Genomic DNA, 22,306 nt, shown 5'->3' on the forward strand with positions numbered 1-22,306 from the left:
CATGACCACATCTCCTACTTGTAGATTTGCTGAGTCAGTCTGCCACTTCTGGCGGGCTTGGAGTCCTGGCAGGTAGTACTTCAGAAAGTTCTGCCAGAAATGGTCGGCTAGAATCTGGCTGTGCCTCCATCTTCTCCGCCCAAGAATCTCCGGGCTGTCGTAGATGACTTGCGGCAGCGAAGCATCCCGCCGTCCCATGAGGAGATAGTTAGGGGTCACTGGGTCAGGATCTGCTACTTCGGATGAGATGTAACCTAGGGGTTTGGAATTAAGCATCCCCTCGATTTCAATCAGAACGGTGTGCAGCACCTCTTCAGTGACGATTTGGGCTCCAATGATGACTTGAAGAGCAGATTTTAGCGAGCGAATTTCACGCTCCCAGCAACCTCCAAAGTGTGGGGAACCAGGAGGATTGAAAATGAACTTGATTTGCTGGCAGGCTAGCTGCTCTTTGAGGTCAGGGTGAAGAGCTTGAAATGCTTCCTGCAGCTCACGTTTTCCTCCTCTGAAGTTTGTCCCCTGGTCACAGAGGATCTCCTTGGGTTTCCCACGCCTGGCTACAAAGCGTCTCAGAGCCATTAAGAAAGCATCTGTGTCCATACTCGGGATCAAATCAAGGTGCACTGCTCTTGTAGTTAGACATTTAAACAGTATTCCCCACCTTTTCTCATGACTGCGTCGGATTTTGATGGTGTATGGCCCAAAACAATCCACCCCCGTGGAATAAAATGCCGGCTTGAATAGACGCAGTCTGGCTGGAGGGAGATCCGCCATCCGGGGTGGGTTAGGTTGACCTTTCCACCTCTTGCACTCAGCGCAGGATCTCTGATGGCGGCGTACTGCTTCACGTCCACGTAGCACCCAATATCTCCTTCTGATCTCAGCGAACACCCTTTCTGGCCCAGGATGTTGAAGCTTCCTATCATAATCTTGTATGATGAGTTGGGTCAGAGCGTGTCTGGGGTCCAGAACAATAGGGTGAACTTCATCTACAGCCAGGTCAGGATTCCGGCGTAGACGGCCTCCTACTCTGATGAGCCCTGTTTTCTCATCAAACTCAGGTGCAAGTAAAAGAAGACAACTAGATTTGGCAATAGGTTTACCGGCCATTAACAGGGTGATTTCCTCCAAGAATGATTCCCTTTGGGCTCGTTGTAGAGCTTCCATCTCAGCAGCAGCATAGGAATCAGCAGTGATAGGGTGGTTGAGGTCAGCCGCCCCGTGAAGGTGATGTACGATGGCCTCCAAGTAGCTGTCCCAAGTTTGGTACTGGCGTGGATCTGGAACACTGGAGCTGGACACAGTTAGACAAACAGCTTGTCGTTTCAGCTCACCTTCAGGATTACTCTGAGGTGGAGGTGATAGGTCAGGCCAGTAACCTGGAGCTAGTTTCAGGAATTCAGGTCCATCGGTCCATCTACTGCCTTTGCAGATGTCTTGGATAGTGAGGCCACGAGTAATATCATCTGCTGGGTTGTCTCTTGAGGGCACATATCTCCACGTGGAAGCTTCCGTCATATCTTGTATTTCTGCCACACGAGTGCCCACAAAAACCTTGTATCTGCAGGAGTCTGAACCCAACCAGGTTAGGACTGTGGCTGAGTCAGACCACAAGGTACAGCTGCGTATGGGAAGAGTTAACTCAGAGCTGACGACTTTGCAGAGCTGAGCACCTGTTAGAGCGGCACACAACTCTAACCGAGGAACAGATTGCTGCTTCTTTGGAGCAACACGAGATCGAGCTGCAAGGAAGGCAACCTCGACTTCTCCTTCTGGACTCTCTGTTCTGAGATAAGCCACTGATCCATATGCCTGTTCAGAGGCATCACAGAATACATGGATATCTCTCATACAGTTGGGCTGGTCTAATCTGTGACTGGTGTAGCACCTAGGCAGTGTGATCTTGTGCAACTGTTCCAGCTCTGCTTCCCATGCATGCCACTTCTGCAGCAACTCCTCAGGGAGTTGTGGGTCATCCCAATCCCTCTGCTTCTCCCACAGGTGGCGTACAATAACTTTGGCTCGGGTGGTATAAGGCACTATGTAGCCAAGAGGATCATACTGGCTAGCTAAAACTCTATAGATGTTCCTCATAGTAGCCACTGAGCAATCGATTCGTCTGTGTTTGTAAGTGAGGGTGTCAGACTTACAGTTCCAATGTAGCCCAAGGGCTGGCTCTTGGATGTCGGACTGACCTTGACTGAGCCACAGCTCACAACTGGATGACCTGAGGTCTGGAGGAAAATGGCAGATAACATCTGGATTATTACTGGCCCACTGCCTCAACTCGAATCCCCCATCGGCCAGAAGGTGGCGCAGTTTGTTAATGAGTGTCTTGGCGGCTATTGGACATGTGAGACTCTGTAAGCAGTTGTCCACGTAGAAGGACTTGTTAATGGCAACACGAACATCTTCTTCTGGTTGGCTGTGGTCTATGACGTGTTTCTGCAACGCGAACGTTGCGCAACAAGGGCTGCAAGTAGTTCCAAATGGAAGTACTTGCCACTCGTAGACATCAGGGGGCTTGTCTCGGTTCATGTCCCGCCACAGAAACCGAAGCAGGGGTCGATCTGCCGGTAGGAGCCTCACTTGGTGGAACATGCCACGAATATCGCTGCTGAAGTCCACAGCATGTTCCCTGAAACGTAGGAGCACCGCTAGCAAGGCAGGGCCGAGAGTGGGACCTGGTAAGAGGAGTTGATTTAGGTTGTAACCTTGATGTTGGAATGAACAGTTGTACACCACCCGGTTCTTCCCATTATGTTGAACCATGTGATGGGGTATATACCAAGCTTCACCAATGGTGTCAGACTGATGGTCCACCAACTTCACTACATATCCAGATTCTACAAGCTTCTCAATCTCCATCTGATAAGCAGCAGCTTGTTCTGGCGACTTGGCTAGGCGCTTCTCTGTGCTTCTCAGGAGAGGCAACACTGCTTCTGGTGTGGAGTTCAGTAGAGGCATGTTCTTGATTCGAAGAAGGGGTGTGGCATAACGCTCAACACCACTGACATTGACTCTCACCGTCTGTTTTTGCAGGAGCCCGACTGCTTCGTGATCTTGTCGTGACCTAACTGCTAACTTCTCACTGCGGTAAGGGAGCACATCCATCTGCCATAACTTCTCTACACAGGAGAACAGCTCTGTGGGTGATGATGTAGACGTGAAGAGACAGTGACTCACATTCGTGATGGATTCCATGGCTTGTGCTGGTCCCTGTAGTGTCCAACCGAGGAGAGTCTTCACTGCTGCTGGCCCACCAGGTGATCCCAGTCTGACTGGCTCCACAGGTGTTATGAGGTGCGTGTAATCGGCGCCAATCAGCAACATGGGGCGGACTCTGTTTAAAGGAGGAAGAGGCAAACCTGACAAATGTTTGTACTTCTCCTGGAGTGAGACAACTGGATGGGAATGCTCTGCTAAACTCAGTTGCTCGGCTGTAAAGGCATTCTGGATGCTGTACACTTTGTCAGGGTTGGCTGCTGGGGAAATTGTGAAAGACACAGCCGCCCCGTGGAGCTTCTCCACTTCTTGTCTGACTGTACGAAGAGCTAACACCTCTTTGCTTCCTTTAAGGCCCAACTGTTTGGCAGCAGGCTGAAGCAGGATTGTCCGCTCAGAGCCATCGTCTAAGACGGCATACGTCTCAAGGGACTTGTCACCATTTCTCAGGACTACCTTACTGATCTTCAGTAGCACCTTGCAGTCGTAAACTGGTCGGTCAACATACATGACTTTATTGGCAGTGTTAATAAGGCAATTTTCTGCTGAAGGTGAAACTGATGTTGGTTCCTCCTCTGCTCTCTCATTCACCTCATGCAGCACTAGCAGATGTCTCCTACCACAGGTTTTGCAGGGAGCTTTAAGTGTACACTTTGCCGCTTGGTGATTACGTCCACAACGCCAACACTTATTATTCGTTTTAATCCATGTCACCTTCTGTTCTTTGCTCAAGGTCTTAAAGTTAGAACAGTTGTTCAGGAAGTGCTTGTCGTTGTCACAATAGGGACAGTAAGCCGTAACCTTCTCTATTCCCTTTGACTTGTTGACAACATATCCAGGTGTAGGTGGTGCTGCTACACTATTTGATCCAGATACCTTCTCAGTACCCAGGAGGATAGTAGCAGTCTTACTTGAGAGTTTGGAAGTGCGCTTGGTATCAGGCTTCTTGTTAAACGACTCCTCTCTCCTCGGGGGCTTCATGCTGTCTTCCTGAACTTCCAGTTCATATTCTAGCCAATCAGCAAAGTCAATGAGGGTGGGAATGGCTACTCTCAGGGGATGGATAAATCTCTTAAAGCTGGCATTGAGGTCATAGGGAAGTTTACTTAAGAGTCTTGAAACATGAGAGCCACAGACTAACTCGATTTGACCTCTCTGCCCCAGTTGTTCCAACATGCCTACTAGTGACCGCACGTTGAGGGCAAACAGACGAAAGCTCTTCACATCACCACAGCGTATATTTGGACCATCCATTAACTCTGCAATCCGTTGCACTGCAAGCTTGTGGGGCTGTCCATACATCTTCGTGAGAGCCAACATTGTATCAGTGTAAGGTTGCCTTGAGTTGCAGTAGGAGTCTGCTACAAGTGAAGCTTCTTCACACTGGAGATGATCAGTGAGGATCTGGTATTTGTATCTTTCGGTAGCATCGCCTGGTAATAGATTCTCTAAGGCAATCTTCATGCGTGCAAACTCTCTGGGATCTGGTGATGTAAATCTGGGGATAGTGGGCTTCGGCCCCCTGTATGTGGTCTCTCTCTGTGGCTCATTAAAGCTGGGAACTTGGACAAATAAAGAATCTCTATGTGAATAGGAAGGTGCGCTCTGCTGTGGTGTGTCTGCGTAATATAGGCTATGAGGCAGACCACCAGATGTTTGGGAAACTCTAGGATTAGTGAAATCTAATGGCAGGTTTCTTCGGGAGCTGAATGTTGGATATTGTAGCTGCTGGTATGCTGGAGAATTGGTAGGGGGTTGGTAAGGTCCATAACCACCGCTGTACACACTTTGAGGTGGAGGAGGTGGGAACAGAGGCTGATGGGAGGCTGGCTGGGACTGTAAAGCAACCATCAGGCTCTGAAACTGTTTACGAAGCTCAGCGTTTTCTTGGCGCATCTCTTCGAGAGCAGCACTAAACTCTGGAACTTGGCTGGTCTGCTGCTCCCCGGTGACTTGCTCCATAGATTGACAAAGCTCTCGTTCTTGCTCCATATCATCCCTCAAATCCATCATGTCGAAGCTCTGGCTAATGGGTGGTGATGGAGATCTGGCAGTTGGACGCTCTAGTCCGCTTTGCTCATCTGATGGTTCCCCTGCAGCTGCTGTCCGAGATCTACTCTGAGCTCCCAGGCCACTTAGGTCATAATCTGACAGGTAGGAAGGAACTGACATTCGTCGTTTGGGTCGAGTGTCCAATGCCTTTGACTCTGAATTCTGCATCTTTTAAACAGTAGTCTGCTATCCGGCTCGAAGGACCATTGAAAACTAGAGGTTGCTTTTGCTGGTGTGACTATGCAGAACACTGTGGTGAGTCGGTCAGAACTCCAAAGAACGCAGAGTCCGTACTCCAGGTGATTCAACTCGTACTTGCGGTTTATTTAAATAATTGTGTGTGGTTCCTGCAATTAAACAATACAGCGTCAGTGTCCGAATAAACTGACTGAAGTAGCATCACACATACTGAATAACTGCACATTTCTACATATATATACGACACAAACAAAATCCACCGTGTATAACTCTCGAGTGTGCACGTGAACAGAGCATGCTATTAATTAAGGGTAAAACTAAAATACTCTGCTAAATAAACAACATTATTAATATACAACATCACTTACTTGTATTTCCACGCACACACATCGAGGAGTAACAATAAACGGCAAACAGCAAGTTAAATAAACAAATTGCGAACATAAGCTATACTCCCTTTCCACTCTACTCTTTTTTTTCTCTTTCTTCGTCTGCATGCTGCAGCTGCTCTAAGCCCCGCCCCTTAAAGGCTCAGCATGGCAGTTTGTTATACAGCCTTTTCCACACCTCTGGTACCTAAGAACATTGATTAGAAGCCATTCACTGACAGTGCAATAATTATTTTTAACCAAACCTAATAACATTTACCTATAGCATGCTAAGTGTTTTACTCTACACACAAATTGTTGATGTTGTGATTCTATGAGTAAGTTTTATTTTATCGTTTCTGAGAAGAAGGAAAATTTCCACCTTGATAGACTAAATAGTTTCATCTTATTTTTTCCTATATATAAGACTCTACCAATGGAATAACATATGGCACCGTAAAGACAGAAATGTGAACTTTTTAACAGCCTTAACTTTTTAACAACCAGATTAGTTATTCTTCTGTGAACCTAATTCATTTGTTTGTTTCTGACTTTTGCTCAATTAAGTTTCTTATGTATACATTGTAAATGGTATTTTTATTATAGTTAATCATGTTGCTTTTTATATCTCCTTATTTCTTTTATTCCTCCTATAATTGATATATGAATATTATTTATAATGTATAAAGGTCTTGTTTATTTCATTTAATTAGCTCTACATCCTGAAGAAAATGAAAAATATGGTGTTTTATTAGATAATTTATCTTTTACGGTGCCAGTAATACCGGAATTAATAGTAAATAATAAAGACTTTGTGGTATTCTCGTTTAGTGATGTAATTATAATAGTTGTGTCACCACCCCCCGCCACTAGAGGCAGTAGCAGGTCCGAAAAGATGCAACTAAGGAGCAGATTTAGAAGTACACAGAAAGCTACAGAACTTAAGAACTGTGAGCTGCACTGAAGTAAATAAAAAAAGAGAAGTTTAAATGCATGCTGAGAGTGAAACTCCTTCATAAAGACGAAGATATATCCCAGATTTAAAAAATTTAAAAAACGTGAGAAACGGATAATGTAGCAAATAGCGCCCCCTTCACTTCCGGAATGCAATGGTCCCATTTCCAAATAAGGTATGAGACTGCCTTGCCCCTTTCTACCCTAACCCTCGCTGCCAAGTACACCTCGCTGCAGCAAACAGAATGGGGCGGGGACGGACAACTGTCAGTCTCATACCTTATATGGAAATGGGGGGGGACGGACCACTGTCAGTCTCATACCTTATATGGAAATGGGACTATTTCATTCCGGAAATTAAGGGGGCGCTAGTGACACCATTTCCTGTACCGATCGTGTTATAATAATAATACTAATAATAACGTATTTTATTTGATAACGCCTTTTAAAACACCCAAGTACACTTTCAACATTAAAAATACAAATTAAATAGTAAAGAAATGGCTACAAAACGTGATATGTCACGTGGTATGTCTGTCACGTGGTAAGTCACTTTTTTATTTCCAAATCTTTATTAAACCTTTATTTAAAATTATATTAGTAACAAACAATCTAGAACAAGCAACAATAAGGAAACATTATGGAGATTTATTTATCTATCCTTACACCCTATCTATCTCAAACAAAAGTAATAAAACATGAATCAAATCAATATTTTGGAGACAAATGTACATTACATTAAGAGCACATTTATCCATCCATTAATTATCATGATTGATCCCTATAGTCGGGTCATGAGGGCTGCTGACCCTGGATATATCGCCTGTCCATCGCAGCTTAAAAAAACAGATATAAACAAATGAAGTTCAAATAATATACACTGCTCAAAAAAATAAAGGGAACACTCAAATAACACATCCTAGATCTGAATGAAAGAAATATTCTCATTGAATACTTTGTTCTGTACAAAGTTCCATTTGCACAACAGCAGGTGAAATTGATTGTCAATCAGTGTTGCTTCCTAAGTGGACAGTTTGATTTCACAGAAGTTTGATGTACTTGGAGTTATATTGTGTTGTCTAAGTGTTCCCTTTATTTTTTTGAGCAGTATATTTTGATGTTGTGAATGGTACTCTTAAAATAAATAAGTTACAATCTAAAATATAATAGCCTCTGGCTTATTAGATAAGAACTAGATGGAAAAGAGGTTTGGTCGGTAAAACATTTAGTCAACAATTTTGGCCAACTTTGTACGTCCATTCGCAGTGCACTTTTGTTGTTTATTTGCCAAATATTTTTCTTATTATTCACATTGTGAATATAATTTACAAACAAACCAAAGGACTTCTGAACTTCTAACAAGTGCCATTCCGACAACTAGAATATTTTTGGTTGCAGGTGACCTGGCTCAGCTATTATCATTGTTTACCATAATGTCTCATTGGAAACTTTTGCTATAAGGACTCCAGTTCAACCGGTAAACTGATTGGTGTCCCACTATTCCATTTTTATAAATTCCATATCAATTCTATCAATTGCAATCGATTCATAAAATAAAGCCCTTAAATATCCAATTGTTGCAAAACCCAAGGAGATTAATTAAAACTTTAAATGTAGCTTCAACCTGGAAAGACTCACACAGAAAGTAGGTTGTAGAAAGTTTATTTGACAAGAAATAATCTTTGGGGCTCGGACCCCGGCAGTGCGCTGGTAACTGCCAGAGAGAATGATCTTTTTTCTATATGAAAACCTTTTTGAATAAAGTCACTGGTTACATAAATTAAACCAGTGTGTAAATTCTAACTATAACTGTCTTTATCTCACCTGCTCAGCCAATCACCTGATCAGGTGTCTCCATCCCAACCTAACGGCGCCGGGCTCATCTCCTCCACCCTTCATAAAGTCCGGCTTGATGTGTGCAACTGCTCCTCATCTGAGCTTCCATCACCTCCACCCCGACTACACCTTCGCTCTGCTCGTTTAATCTTGTTTGTATCTGAACAATATGTTTCTGTATGTGCTTGCTTTATTACAAAAAAACCCCAAGTTGATCCTGACTGTTAAAACATAAACAACTTAGCTGTATGTCAGGTTTGTAAAAAAATTTGTTATTGATTCCAGTCATTGTTCAAAAAATATAGGAAACATTGTATTTACACATATAAAATATTGCAAGTTATTAGCTTTGCTTGCATTTAAAATTTTTAAAACAAGGTTATCCTATTGTTAAACAACGCTGTTACAATATATTTACAACTACTTTATTGGTTCTACTCTCTCCAACAAATTACAGCCACAATGTAACTTTGTGTGGAAACGGCACCATTTCTATGAAAACTAAATAATGTAAATCAACTGAGCTACAACAAAAGGAACATTCAAAAATGTAAATAATATTGAAAGAACACATTATTAAAAAGGATGACTGCACAAGTCAAAAGGCAAATATTCTTTAGCAGAAATGATTTAAAATGGCTTGTCACAAAAAAAAACGAACAATGTGTGACAACTGAAATGTGTGAAAGACTGTGGAAAGCAACTAATATTCTCCTTGCATTCAGTATTGACAGCCAGTGCAGTGTCCAGGTCGGCCATCACAGTAGTAACCAGGGTACTCTCCTCGTCTTCCATTGCCAGTGAAGCCCACAGTCTTTATATTACCGGTTGCAGGAAAAACACGTTACAACCGCAAAAGGAATCCGGTTTTCTGCCTTGAATGTTTTTGAAAATTTGCCCCAGTTGATCTCACCTGTTAATGAAAAATCGATTTCATGTAGTTGAAATCTAATTTCACATGTTTTAGGTGAAAAAAGTCAAAGATCCTTACCATCCAGCCAAGCAAAGTGAGTCTTCTTCCTGAAAACTGGGTCAGACTCAACGGCTTCAAAGCACTTGCAGGTCAATGCCAAGGTGAGGTAGGCTGAGTCTCCCTGTGCTGGTATCACCTCCTGGAGAACAGCTTCAAGAACATTTAAAGGCATCTGAAAATAGCAAAAAACCAAACAAAATAAAAAATCACATTGCACATTATGATCAGTAAAACAGTACTTAATATTAGCCATTTCACCAAATACTTTGTTACTCTTACTTGTGTAGTTTATTGCAGTTACTTACTAAAAATATATTGAAGTAGTGCTACTCGTCATTAGAGTATCACATCTGGGTACTACACCCAAATATAATGGCAGCTGTTAGTTTATAAAATATATTAGACTTTCCAGAAAATTAACATTGGTGTACAAAACATATTTAAAAAAAGATTAACCTTTAAAAATAAAATAAAAACACTAGAAAACTGATAAGTGTGTGAAAAATGTTTTATATTTTTCAAGTGTAGTTATACATACCGATATGTTGAACCATAGCAGTTTGTGCTAAATGGTTCTGTAGCTTGTATGAGCAAAGGGGACAGCAATATTTATGTTCATGTTGCAAATAGATACGTGGATCTGTATAATGAAAATAAAAAACAGTTTCAGCATAAAATACATTTCTCAATTATACATGTTATCTACTTTTCTATTTTTATCTAATGGTGCCCAGCGGGATAATAACTAGCTATGCTACATGCTAAAATTAGCCTTCCCCTGTATGAATTACGAATTTCACTAGTTTACAGCTGTTAATTGTATTTTCAACCTAATCTAGAAAAGCGTATTGATTTACTATGTGAAAAAATTTAAGAAGGTAAAAATACCTTTTGTTGACTTTGTGAGGTTTGCATTGTTGATCGTGTGCCGAACACCAGTGGAAGAACCTCTCAAACTTCTTTCTTTCTTCTTCCTTTCCTCTTAACTCCGCGTCTTAAGGTATTTATACTAGTGATTATGAAAATAGCGCCCCCTTCATTTCCGGAATGCAATAGTCCCATTTCCAAATAAGGTATGGGACTGACGGAAAGGTCCGTCCCCCGCCCCTTTCTGTTTGCTGCAGCGAGGTCCTTCTCCTTTCTGTTTTAGTGATGGGATTTTCGGCTCCTTTTCGAGATGCGGCTCTAATGGCTCTTCTTACTGTGGAGAGCCGGCTCTTTCGGCTCCCAAACGGCTCCCCATATATATTTTTGACATTATTAATTAATTAATAGCTTAAACCTAATTTTATAATATTTTGTTTCATTATTGACATTGTTAAGCACTTATGATGAGTAAAAATGCTGCATAATAATGCTATAGGAATACCGATGCGTGTGATGTCCGCATGTGGCTGTGCAGGTTGTTTGTCGAGCCTGCACGATAGGAAATGCTGACTTTGCACAGTCTGCACTCTGCCCTGGAGCTTGATGTAGCATTAAAATGAGTCCAAATCTTGCTCCGTTTTCTGTCACTCATTTATTTTCACCTATTCAGTTCTCACACTGACTCCCCTTCTTTCTGTGCTTCTTGACCGCTGAGTGAGTGTCTGTACATAAACACCTGCCGACGAACGCTATACAGCTTGGCCAATTGCTTGCCGTTTCCACAAAAAAAGTGGAGATAAACTTTTTTTTCAGTGTTTTCCCGCCACATTATTAATTGAAACTATGTGTGATTGGTCAGATGTGTGGAGCACACGCTTGACATGAGGGCAGTGGACCAAGGGAAAAAAAACTCTCCGCTGTAGCACTGGCAGAAGAGCAAAACGCGCAAGGAGAGGGAGAAGGGGGGAGAGACAGCGAGGCACCACAGGACAAAAAAAAAACGATGTGGGGAAAAACTATCGGCTCTGGCACTTGCAGAAAAAAACCCGGCTCCCAAATAGGATCCTAAAACGGCTCCCATTGTGGAGCCGATTCCAATCGTTCACTTCAAAGAGCCGGCTCTTAGAGCCGGATCGTTAGCGACCGACGCATCACTATTCTGTTTGCTGCAGCAAACAGTACTATGGCCACAAGTGCCCCAGTTCTTCTTCTTCGTGTGAGAGAAGGGTGTGTGTGGAAGAGCGAGTGATTGTATATTTTCTATCTTTGTTTTTTTTCTTACTTTTTTTCACTGGGTGTTTATGTTACTTGGTTAGTTGTGATTTTTTTGTTAGTTTTGTCACGTTTTAAGGTTTTTCTTTTGGTTCAGGTGTGGCCGTCAGGCCGGCGTCTTAGGACGCCATGGTGGTCGGTGGTGGGGCTTTCTCCACGCTGACACAAGCTCAACAGTTGGTGGAAGTGGGCGTTTCCGTGAATGCTCTGTTTCTACAGGTTTCGCCGCTGACTTTACCTGCAACAAAGGTAACTCTATCAAATGTGCTTCCTTTCATCAGTGGTGATTTTTGATTAAAGAACTGTCTCGGCACAGTAAGGTGGTGTCACCAATTAAAAAAGTTCCATCTGAGTGTAAATCACCTTTATTAAAACACGTTGTCTCTCGCAGGAGACAATTGTTTATGATATTAAATCATCGAGATGAGGAACTTTACTTGCGTTTTCATGTGAGAATAGATGATTTTGATTACATCCTGTTTGCTACATCTTCTAACATGAAGTGTTTTGGTTGTGGTCAGGAGGGCCACATTATAAAAATGTGTCCCGACAGGGCCGGGATGGCCCCGCCGAGTTCAGCGAAGCAGCGGCCCACAACTGCTGAGCAGGTGGGGGACCCACCTGGTGAGGCTAGGACAGCGGAGGAGCCCCAGCAAGTCCATGGTAGATTACAGCTACCTAATTCAAGACGTTTTGGAGGTCTCCAGTTCATTGGGTCTACAAACTGGCTTGATTTTAGATCAAGAAAAGGCACTTGACCGCGTTGAACACGGCTTCCTCTGGAAAAACCATGAGAGGGTTTGGGTTCAGCGAGGGTCTTATTGCCAATATCCAGCCAATATACAGTGACATTGAGAGTGTGCTGAAGATCAACGGTAGCCTGTGTGCTCCTTTTAGGGTGTGTAGAGGCGTTTGACAAGGCTGCGCGCTCTCGGATACTCTACGCACTTTTCCTGGAACCCCTCCTTCAGAAAATATGCTTGAGTGTTTATGGCCTGGTTTTACCTGGTTTTAAGAACAATATGGTTTTATCTGCCTATGCTGATGATGTTGTTTTTATAAAAGATCAGCAAGATCTGGTTTACTTGTAAAAATACAATCAGAGATGGTAAACGTTTTCTGGAACGGTCTACATTGGGTGCCACAGTCTTTCCTGTTTTTACCAAGAGAAGAGGGGGGCCAGTGCCTTGTCCACCTGGCCAGTAGAACAGCTACATTTCATTTACAGTTCCTTCAGAAGTACCTGACGGGATCCCCTGTGTGGAGGGATGTGGCCATCTGCATTCTCAAACGTTTAAACTTTCTGGGGTTGGATGCTGCTCTGTTTTTAACTGATTTTAGCCTTTTAAAGTTAAAAGGGTTGCCTCAGTTTTATCAGGGTGTTTTTATATCCTGTGCTTTTTCTTAAACTGCACAGATCAAAAACGCATAATTCTCTGCATTGGCTTTTAGAAGAACCGTTAATGTGTGGAGCAAGACTGGACGTCCATGACAGCACCGTACCGGGCCTTTCTCAGGCATTGTCCAGGTCTGGGATGGTGACCCTGCGGCGACTAGTGCAGGTGGCTGGACCGGACTTTTTTAACGTCCAAGAGGTTAGCTCGCTGCTTGGGATCCAGTCGCCAGACTAGTACGGCACTTCCTGGAACGGAAGAAAGAGCATATGACAGCTGGGGAGAAGCGGCTCCTGCAGCTACAGGTCACAGAAAAGTGCCTGCCTGACTCAAATGACACGTTCCCGGATGTGTTCCTGGATCCAGATTTTGAGGAGGACAGTGGTCCCCTCCTGCAACATACAGACTCGGGGATGGAATTATGTAAAACAAGCCCAAACGTACTGTACAAATATTGTACAAAATTCCTAAATAAGAGCCATCAGTGTGTGGAGTGACAAACACTCACAACTACCTGTTGGATGTTTTCCTATCAAATGTAGTGTTATTTAATACTGTATGTCCGAGCCTCAATCTTGTCACTACTAAATGATCTGCCATATATTCCCTTCTATAACTTTATGAGCAAGTATCAACATAAACCTAATCTTTATTTGAGCTTGTGTCATTCTAAATATAACTTCATAAATTTCATATACCAACTCCATACGACTTTCAGATGAGACATTTAAAATAGACATTAGTGATGATAATGAATCTGAACATATAAGAACTTTTTCAATCTTATTTTGCTCTATCCACTGTAATGCCATCAGTATTGCTAACATTTCCATTGTATATACAGCTAAATGGTCAGATGTTCTTTGTTTCATAAATATATCTAATTCAGGAAAGCAAATCCTGTTTTTCCCAAAACTAAATCTTTTGAACCATCTGTAAAGGATTGTAAAGGATTTATATATAGTTTTAATTCTATCATTTACAAAACCTACCCAGTTATTATCTTTATTAAGCTATATTTCTTTATGGACCTCTAGGTCTACATTCATATATGGAAACAACCAAAAATGTGTAGTTGAAAAAGGCACAGCAGCACAGTACCTCTTTCCCTGTATCCCCATTTCCCTAGAGGATTTATCTGCTGCCCAGCTTTTCCACTATCCCAACAAGGTCTCAGGATTCTTAGTGCTGGATTATTCTCCTTCTTATGTCCTTGCATACTTACCCAATAATTCAGCATAATTTGATTTTGTCATGAATATAAAGGAATTTCCCCCATTTCCACCTGCACTGCCAAAGATGGAGATGTCTTCAAAGCTCCACAGCAGTCTCAACGCTTGATCCTGAATTGCTGTTTATGCAGCCTGCCCATACACCAGAGTTAATAATCATAAACACGTTTTTGCTGAGGCTCTGTAAGAGCCATATGAATGAAATAAGTAATTGATATGACAGGAGCACACGACTTTGACACTTGGGTGGCGAGCGTGTCGATGTGGGCGTGATGTCATCAAGTATGAAAGGGAAGGTTACTGGCCTGCTGCTTTGTGTGTATGAGGAAGCGGGTGATCGGGGTGGTCAGTCCTTGCAAAGTTTGGAGCATGATAATCAAAATGGAATAAATCGATAATTGTGACAGAACAAAGAAGTGATTTGGATTTGAATGATACACGAGTCGGACAGATGAGATTCCCTTAGTTAAAAAAAAAAAGAAAAAAAAACGAGGCGCACGTTACGCAAAACTCAAACAGGAGAATCGGACGTAAAACGGAGCAACAAACTAGATGTGAATAAGCACCGGATTCACGCTGAACAGTGAAAAATCAAGAACTTATATGAAGACAGATCAGGTGAAACTCAAGATGATGAAGCGGAGTAGCAGGTGAATGGCATGATGAGTGAAGAAAGGATAATACTAATCAAAGGAAACTAAATGAAAATGCAGGAAGAACAAAATGCAAGTTGAAGAAACTAAAGTAAATACAGAGGAATGAACCCATATGAACCCAATAATTATTCTGAGCAATAATTAAAACAGGGCAGGGGATATGGCAAGAACAGACAGATACTATTTTCAGATAAAAGCTAATATTGTTGAAGTGCCATGGGTATGTTGAGAACACATCTAGTAGAAATGTATTTTACTGACCATAACAGTAAGGAACTTATCACTTATCTATGTTTTTAATTAGATTTTATTTTATGTATTTATTTCTTCAATATTATTTTTCATGCCAGTGTTAATGTCATGATGCTGTTAAGTGACACCATGATACTTTCAATTTGACTCATTAGGATTTGATTAAGAACCAGCTTTATTATTTGTCATTTCTGTACAGCAAAACTATTAATCTATAAATCAATAGACAAAAAAAGGTTGAGAAACACTGGTCTACTACTATGCACTGGAGGCCAGTCGCTTAAATCCATCTCATCATCTCCATCATCCTCAACCTCAAACACCATAGCAGTCCAGTCACAAACCAGTTTTATGCCAACCGCCCAAGATCAGCAATTTTTTGTCGATTCGGTCCTGTCTATGGACTTCTTAGCTTCCAGATAAGAAGCTAAGAAGTCCGTAGCTTCTTAGCTACGAACTTCATAGCTAATCTCATGAGTAAAATGAGCTTACTCATTTTACTCAGGTAAAATGAGTAAGCTTTTTGCAATTATGATTAGCTAGTTACTAACCCTACAATTACATGTAGCCTAAACTTATAACCTTATTTTCACACTCATAACAAATGTACATATTGATAAAGTCATTTAAACTAAACAACTTTTGAATGGAAAAGGTAGAACATTTTCTTTTCAGTGTATTAATATGCTCTGACCATGTAAAAATAATGAAAATCATACCTTAAAACTAGAAATCTTTTTGTTCTCCATCCTCTCCTTTACTATCTTCTCCTTAACCAGACCAAACTCTTATACTGCAGGAATAATCTGAGTGAGTTAAATAATTTGTTGCCAACCAGAAGACAGTAACTATTAGGAAGCGCATAGCCATTTCAGAAGTAGTAGTCCGCTTTCATCTGGAGCTGCCTTAGTTTGCTTAATGTATGGTAATGCATTTTAGAAACTTTCCCCCACTAAAATGGAGCAAATATTTTATTCACTTTAAATTGATACATAAAAAACTCAAAATCCCTGAAAGCTTTGAAAAAATAGCAGAAATCAAAAAATCTGAAATACACTCACCAAAGAAGACACCGATTTTATTTAACAGAACTTAATATTTTTAGAGCAAGCTCAAACAAAACCTGTTACTTCACATTGTTGTAATAACCCATGTAATTGTATGTTACAGATCTTTTATGCACATACATGTTTATAGCAACCAATGGAGAATTATTATTTTTTTACTATTTGTAGTTGCAGTTTAACAAGTAGGATATACATAATAATTAACAAACAAAATTTAAATTTGACAAAAAAAAGTGTTACACATTGGAACAGATCAAGTCATTTGATTCTGTGTAGTTTAGATCAAAGTTTGTCTTGGGTTTCTTTTTGGACATCTTTTCTTGCCTGACATCAGATCCAAGATGGCGCTCTTTGCTGTGGATGACATGAATATATTGATCAGTGCTGCTGTTTTGTTGGTCACTGCTGGATGCTATGGAGGCCGAGTCAGATTCAGTCAAATGAGTTTCAAGCTGACCCCTTAACTTGGGCTTTAATTGAGACCCCATGTGTCTGGTTCTGGTGGGGGACTGATATTGTCTCCTTGGAGAATGGACAGGTTGCCTTTGTGTGTGAGAAGATTCTTTTTCTTTTACACTGGTTTGAGATGGAGACGGTAAATTGAAATCTCCCCAGTCAATTCCTTCTTTACCAGCTTCCTCTTCATCATCTTCTTGCATCTCATACCTTGCTCTCTGACTTTCTCTAAAACTATCTAACCTTTCACCAATATAGAAGTGCGCTTGTTGGTGGTGGTCAGGCAAGGAACAAGGCCGAAGGCTTTTGCCTAGAGAAGTCCTTTTCCTGTCTTTTCCAGTTTCTTCCTCCTCTTTCCTGAGCTGCTGTGATGTGTGGGAGCGGGGGGGATGTTGTTGGTGAATGGTGCGAGGTGTGTAGTGTTTTATGTTGCGCTGGTATAGCTCTAGGATCTCTCTGGGCTCCTCCATGAGATAGTGCCTTGGGATTCGTGTGGTTGAGCACAGTAGCTTCTTACGGGGCCTGTGCTCATTAACAATCACATAGCGGGTAGTAGGACCACAGCGCCCCCCATAATTTTGTGCAGCAATGATTCCAGCAGCCTCAACAGGGTGTAGAGAACGAATGGTTTTCCTGTACAAGGGGTCAGTGTGGATTGCATTAGAAAGGTCAGATGGCGGATTATATGCCATGTGGTGACAAGACTTGGATCTGCAGGAACCACTTCGGCCACCAATGAAATGTTGAGGTCTGCTATGGGGGAAAGAGGGAGAAACAACATTAATCAGCTTGTGCAGTAATCATGTTCTATTTATTTACACTTTCCCAAGTTGCAAGAGCAGACAATGAGCCAACTGCATGCCAGAATGTGTGTAATATTTAACTTGGTTCACAAAGATATATGCACTGTCATCAGTCTCACTATACACTCAATGCAAACCTCTGAAAGCATAACTACTGTCAGCATACAGTATATATATATATAGTAAGTCTTTAGGGTGTTTTCAAACCTGATAGCCCGGTTGAGTTTAGTTTTGTTGACCAAAATTGCAACATTTGTAAAATTTTTAGCTGCTGTGGTTCACATTCACACTGCACTGTGTCAGACGACCCAAACTAACTAAAAAACCTGTTCCTCCCATCACCTGTGGGGGCACTGCACCAAGAATTACTGAAGGAATTGACACAAAACCTCTGAAGAAGACCAGAGCAATTTCCTTCTTCACAAAACGTAAACAAAAATGGAGCAGTGTCAGATTTTAGCGTTTGTAGGATTTCTCCATTCATATACATTAATAGTTTGGACATCACCTATTAGCTGCTAAAGCTAGCAACACGCCAGCAGGCGCAAATTACTGATGCGGTGAGTCTGTCCACAAAACCAAACTGCTCCAATGTGGAATGAGCAAGAACCTGTCAAAAATGATCGCAGTGTCCTTATTTTTTACCAGATTTCTATGAACTTGGCATAAAGCTGAGAAAATTTCTCAAGTTTTGATATATGTAAAATATGTATATTATTATATAGGCAATTAGTCCAGTTTTTGTCATTTATTAAAGTTTTAAAAATTATAGCAGCTGCAGTGCTCCACATCAAAGGGAAAACAATCTGAGAAACAGCTTTAAACATCTACATTCTGCGTTTCCTTGCTGTCTGTGACAGATTGCAGACCTGTTGCCATGGCAACTGACCTCCGATCCGCTTGCATTCTCACTGCCTTCCGACCACTTCAGAGTTCACTACAGCTGGATTCAGACCTAAGTTGGTAGGCGGTTCAGTTTGCTTCTTTAGTCTATTTTGGAATTCAAATTTGTATTCTCACTCCCCAAACGAATCTGACTTTCTAGACAAACAAATTAGAGTCTGATTACAGTGGACTAAACAGGGCTGGTGTGAATACACCCCTCGAGGTTCATGACGCACGATGGTGCAGTATTCTCTGGAAAGACTGTTGGCATAAAGGGAAGACAAAAACCTGTTGTGCAAAAACACCTTCCAAATAGAATTAAGTGAAAGGTGGAACATGCTCCATCCCAAGTTCAGTGTGTCCACTACAAACTGACCACAGCCCATCTTTGCTATCTTTGTTACTGTTGTGTAAAATAATCAACTTTATTCATAAAGAGGTGAAACAAAGTGCTGTACATGGGAGATAACATAACAAAGCTAAGCACACAACCTGAATTAAAAGCTCAACACAAAAACGCAGTAAAATACATAAAATCAATACCAATAAAGTTTAGTCAAATTAAATCTCATCTGGGTTGAAGCTAATGAGTAAAAATATGATTATAGATGGGTCTTAAAATAACCTGTATAAAATAAACAAACGACAATTAGCCTGGTGGTGTAGGGCAAGCTTCTGTACACGGGGGGAAACCCTGCAGCCAGAATGTTTTAAAGAATCCACAATTAGGTGGAGCAATAGACCTTATTTGGGAAATATTTATTTTACATGTAAAAAAAAGTATAATAATACTGTAGATTTAGTTTTATAAATTTTAATAAAATATTGTCACATGACAGATGTTCACTCTGCAATGCATTATGGGTAGATGGCATCAAAAGGTTCAACTGCCTGACTCCCTCCAGCCAAAACAGTGATGAGTAAAGTAATTATATGGAGTGAAAATAGTGTCCAAACACCTTCACAGTGTGTAATACTGTATTTGTAGTCCGTGTAAGCATCTTTGTGTGTAACTTTGGATAGTTGTATCTGTGAAACATGATTTGTAAACCGGGTACTTTTAAATATGTGGTGAAATGCATACACAAATAAGAAATTATAAATACAAAATAAAAGTACACATACACAAATACAATTTCTACAAACATTAAATTTCTACACACAATTTTTTTAACTACAACCTCACAAATCTGGTAATTCCGAATTCAAACCTTCTCCTTTTCCTACAAATGTTGAGAAAGCACGCACGAGTCGAGTGATACACACAGACAAAACGGCATTTATGCACAGATCCGGTTACGAATGCACAAGGATTCTTAACCGGATTAATTTCCATGCTTCCAACAGCCTCTTACTTGTGCGCAGGTGGTGCGTTTAAATTCTGGTGGAAAGCTGGGTCATATGATTTTTGCTCAGCATCCAGTGTTCTCAGTCGCTGAATGTTTGTCACTGTGCTTGTACCAAAGTGGCAAAGATGTTATTTAGTTGAAAAACAGAATATTTTAATACTTCTTTATAATACTCCAAAATTGTTTATAGGCATATTGTGCATTTTATGAGCGGGACAGATGAGATTATGTGGTTAATAAAAATGACCACTGGGTGGCGGAATGGTCAAAGGTTGAAACAGAACTGAAACGTATGCTAGAGTTGGGCATCAGAGCCCACTGATTGGTGCGCCCCGATGGTTCCTGTCGAAAAGTAAAACAGAGATCAAGTAAGAGTACGTATGGATTTGAAACACCTAAACAAATCAGTAAAACAAGAGCACTACATCTTACCAACTATGGAAGACATCACTCCAAAGCTGGCGGGGGCTAAGGTGTTTTCCACCTTAGACGCCTCATATGGATTTTGGCAGATCCCTCTGGATGCAAAGAGCAGAAGACTGACAACATTTATAACCCTCATCGGTAGATTCTGCTTCAGACAACTGCTATTTGGAATCAAGTCAGCTCCAGAAATTTTTCAAAGACAGTTATCCACACTGCTAAAGGACCATGAAGGTGTTGTCGTAGTCATGGATAACATTCTCGCTTATGAACAAACTAAGGAGGAACATGACAACCACCTGAATGCAGTTCTGAAGACCATCAAGAACAGTGGCTTGAAGCTGAACAAAGCAGAGTGTTATTTCAGCAAATCAGAAACGCGGTACTTCAGTCACATCATCAGTGCAGAGGGCATGAAACCAGACCTGACCAAGGTAGAAGCCATCACGCAAATGCAGTGTCCCACAAATGTGGAGGAGCTCCGTCAGGTACTGGGTCTGACTAATTATGTGGGGAGATTTTTGCCAGGCCTCTCCACCAAGCTACATCCAATCACCAGCCTGTTGAGAAGAGAGAACAAGTGGATATGGGATGACACACAAGAACAGGTGTTCATCACTGCTAAAGCTATGCTCGTGTCAGCCCCAGCTCTCGCATATTATGATGCAAATTGGAAAACTGTCATCAGCGCAGATGCAAGCAGCTGTGGCTTAGGGGCAGCTCTATTACAAGAACATGAGGACGGCTTAAAGCCAGTGGCATTCTGCTCCCGCAAGATGTCTGATGCCGAGAGGCGATACTCTCAAATCAAGAAAGAGTGTGTGGCAGGTGTGTGGCAGGTGTGTGGCAGTGTGCGCGATTTGCACTCTACATTCAGGGAATGAACAGTTTCCTTCTGCAAACAGACCACAAACCACTTGTGCTGCTCATAAATACTTATGATCTGGACAAAGCCCCTCCACGGTGCCAGAGACCCCTGATGTGCCTTTTAAGGTATTGCTGCAGAACACATCCCAGGCAAGCAGTTGGTGGTGGCCGACACTATCCAGGAGGCCGCAGAGACACGGGAGTGGTGAGACCACAGATCATGTGGTAAAAGCACATGTTGAGTCGATTGTAGCAAATGCACCTGTCTCATCCCAAAGACTCTCTATGATCTGTGTGGTTACTCAGCACAATCATGAACTGCAGGAGATTGCAAGTTTCATCAGGAATGGATGGCTGCCCAAAACGGTGATGAACCCATCTCTTCATTGTTCTTATTCTGCAAGAGCACATCTCTCAGAAACGGATGGATTGGTGTTATATCAGGACTGACTGACTGCGCACAGGGTTGAGGTGCTATCAGATCTACAGTACATAAAGGACACCAGGGACTAACAGGGGCCGGGCACGTGCTAGGATGCCTGTGTGGTGGCGGAGCATCAGTGCTGAGATTAAATAGACACTGTCATCATGTAAATTCTGCATAGAAAATAAACCAACCCAGAAGCATGAACCTCTCCTGACTTCTACCCTACCAGAGGGCCCCGGGCAGCATATTGCTGCAGACCTGTGAGAGTTTGAGAGATAGAATTATCTCATCGCAACTGAATATTACTCCAGAGACACTAGATATAGAAGACAGCCAAATTATTTCAGTCGTGATGTCACTAGTCGACTCAAGGGCATGTTCGTGAGGTGGCGAATTCCACTGGATCTGGTCAGTGATAATGTCACTCAGTTCACATCTACCGAGTTCCAGGACTTCACCAGAGAGTATGGATTTGTGGACATAACCTCTAGTCCCCATTACCCTCAGGGAAACAGTGCTGCTGAATAAGCAGTTCAGGCTGTTAAGAACATCTTGAAGCAGCCTGACCCCCATTTGGCCTTGATGTGCAACAGAGCAACCCCTAGTACTGCTATAGGCGTGAGCCCTGCACTACTTATGACTGGAAGAGAGATTAGAACTACACTTCAGATGATGGAGAGCAAGTTGCAAGCTGCTCCGGTGGACAGACAAAAGGTTCGGCAAAAAGACAATCAGACAAAGTCAGCGTAT

The 22,306-nt window shown here is 41.9% G+C and overlaps 1 protein-coding gene and 1 long non-coding RNA gene across 7 annotated transcripts in view; both read right to left on the minus strand.

Moving 5' to 3' along the window:
• Positions 1-9,036: 9,036 nt before the first annotated feature.
• Positions 9,037-10,173, minus strand: LOC111608456. The gene is made up of 3 exons (XR_002752677.1): positions 10,145-10,173; positions 9,625-9,778; positions 9,037-9,546 (listed from the first exon to the last, which is right to left on the minus strand). It is a non-coding gene; the product is annotated as an uncharacterized LOC111608456 (long non-coding RNA).
• A 6,163-nt stretch (positions 10,174-16,336) lies between these two features.
• tmc3 (transmembrane channel like 3) overlaps positions 16,337-22,306 on the minus strand; it is an 82,652-nt gene continuing 76,682 nt past the window's right edge. For 3 of the 6 annotated variants that reach the window (XM_023332876.1, XM_023332875.1, XM_014474346.2), the window contains one exon: positions 16,337-17,555. In XM_023332876.1, coding sequence (XP_023188644.1) covers positions 16,583-17,555 — 973 coding nt within the window. In that variant the 3' untranslated portion in view covers positions 16,337-16,582. Of the gene's footprint in view, positions 17,556-20,723; positions 20,823-22,306 lie in introns of those variants that run through there. The other 3 variants (XM_023332877.1, XM_023332874.1, XM_023332878.1) reach the window with 3 other exon arrangements.

The sequence above is a fragment of the Xiphophorus maculatus genome, chromosome 4 (genome assembly GCF_002775205.1).
Source record: "Xiphophorus maculatus strain JP 163 A chromosome 4, X_maculatus-5.0-male, whole genome shotgun sequence".
Taxonomy (NCBI): domain Eukaryota; kingdom Metazoa; phylum Chordata; class Actinopteri; order Cyprinodontiformes; family Poeciliidae; genus Xiphophorus; species Xiphophorus maculatus.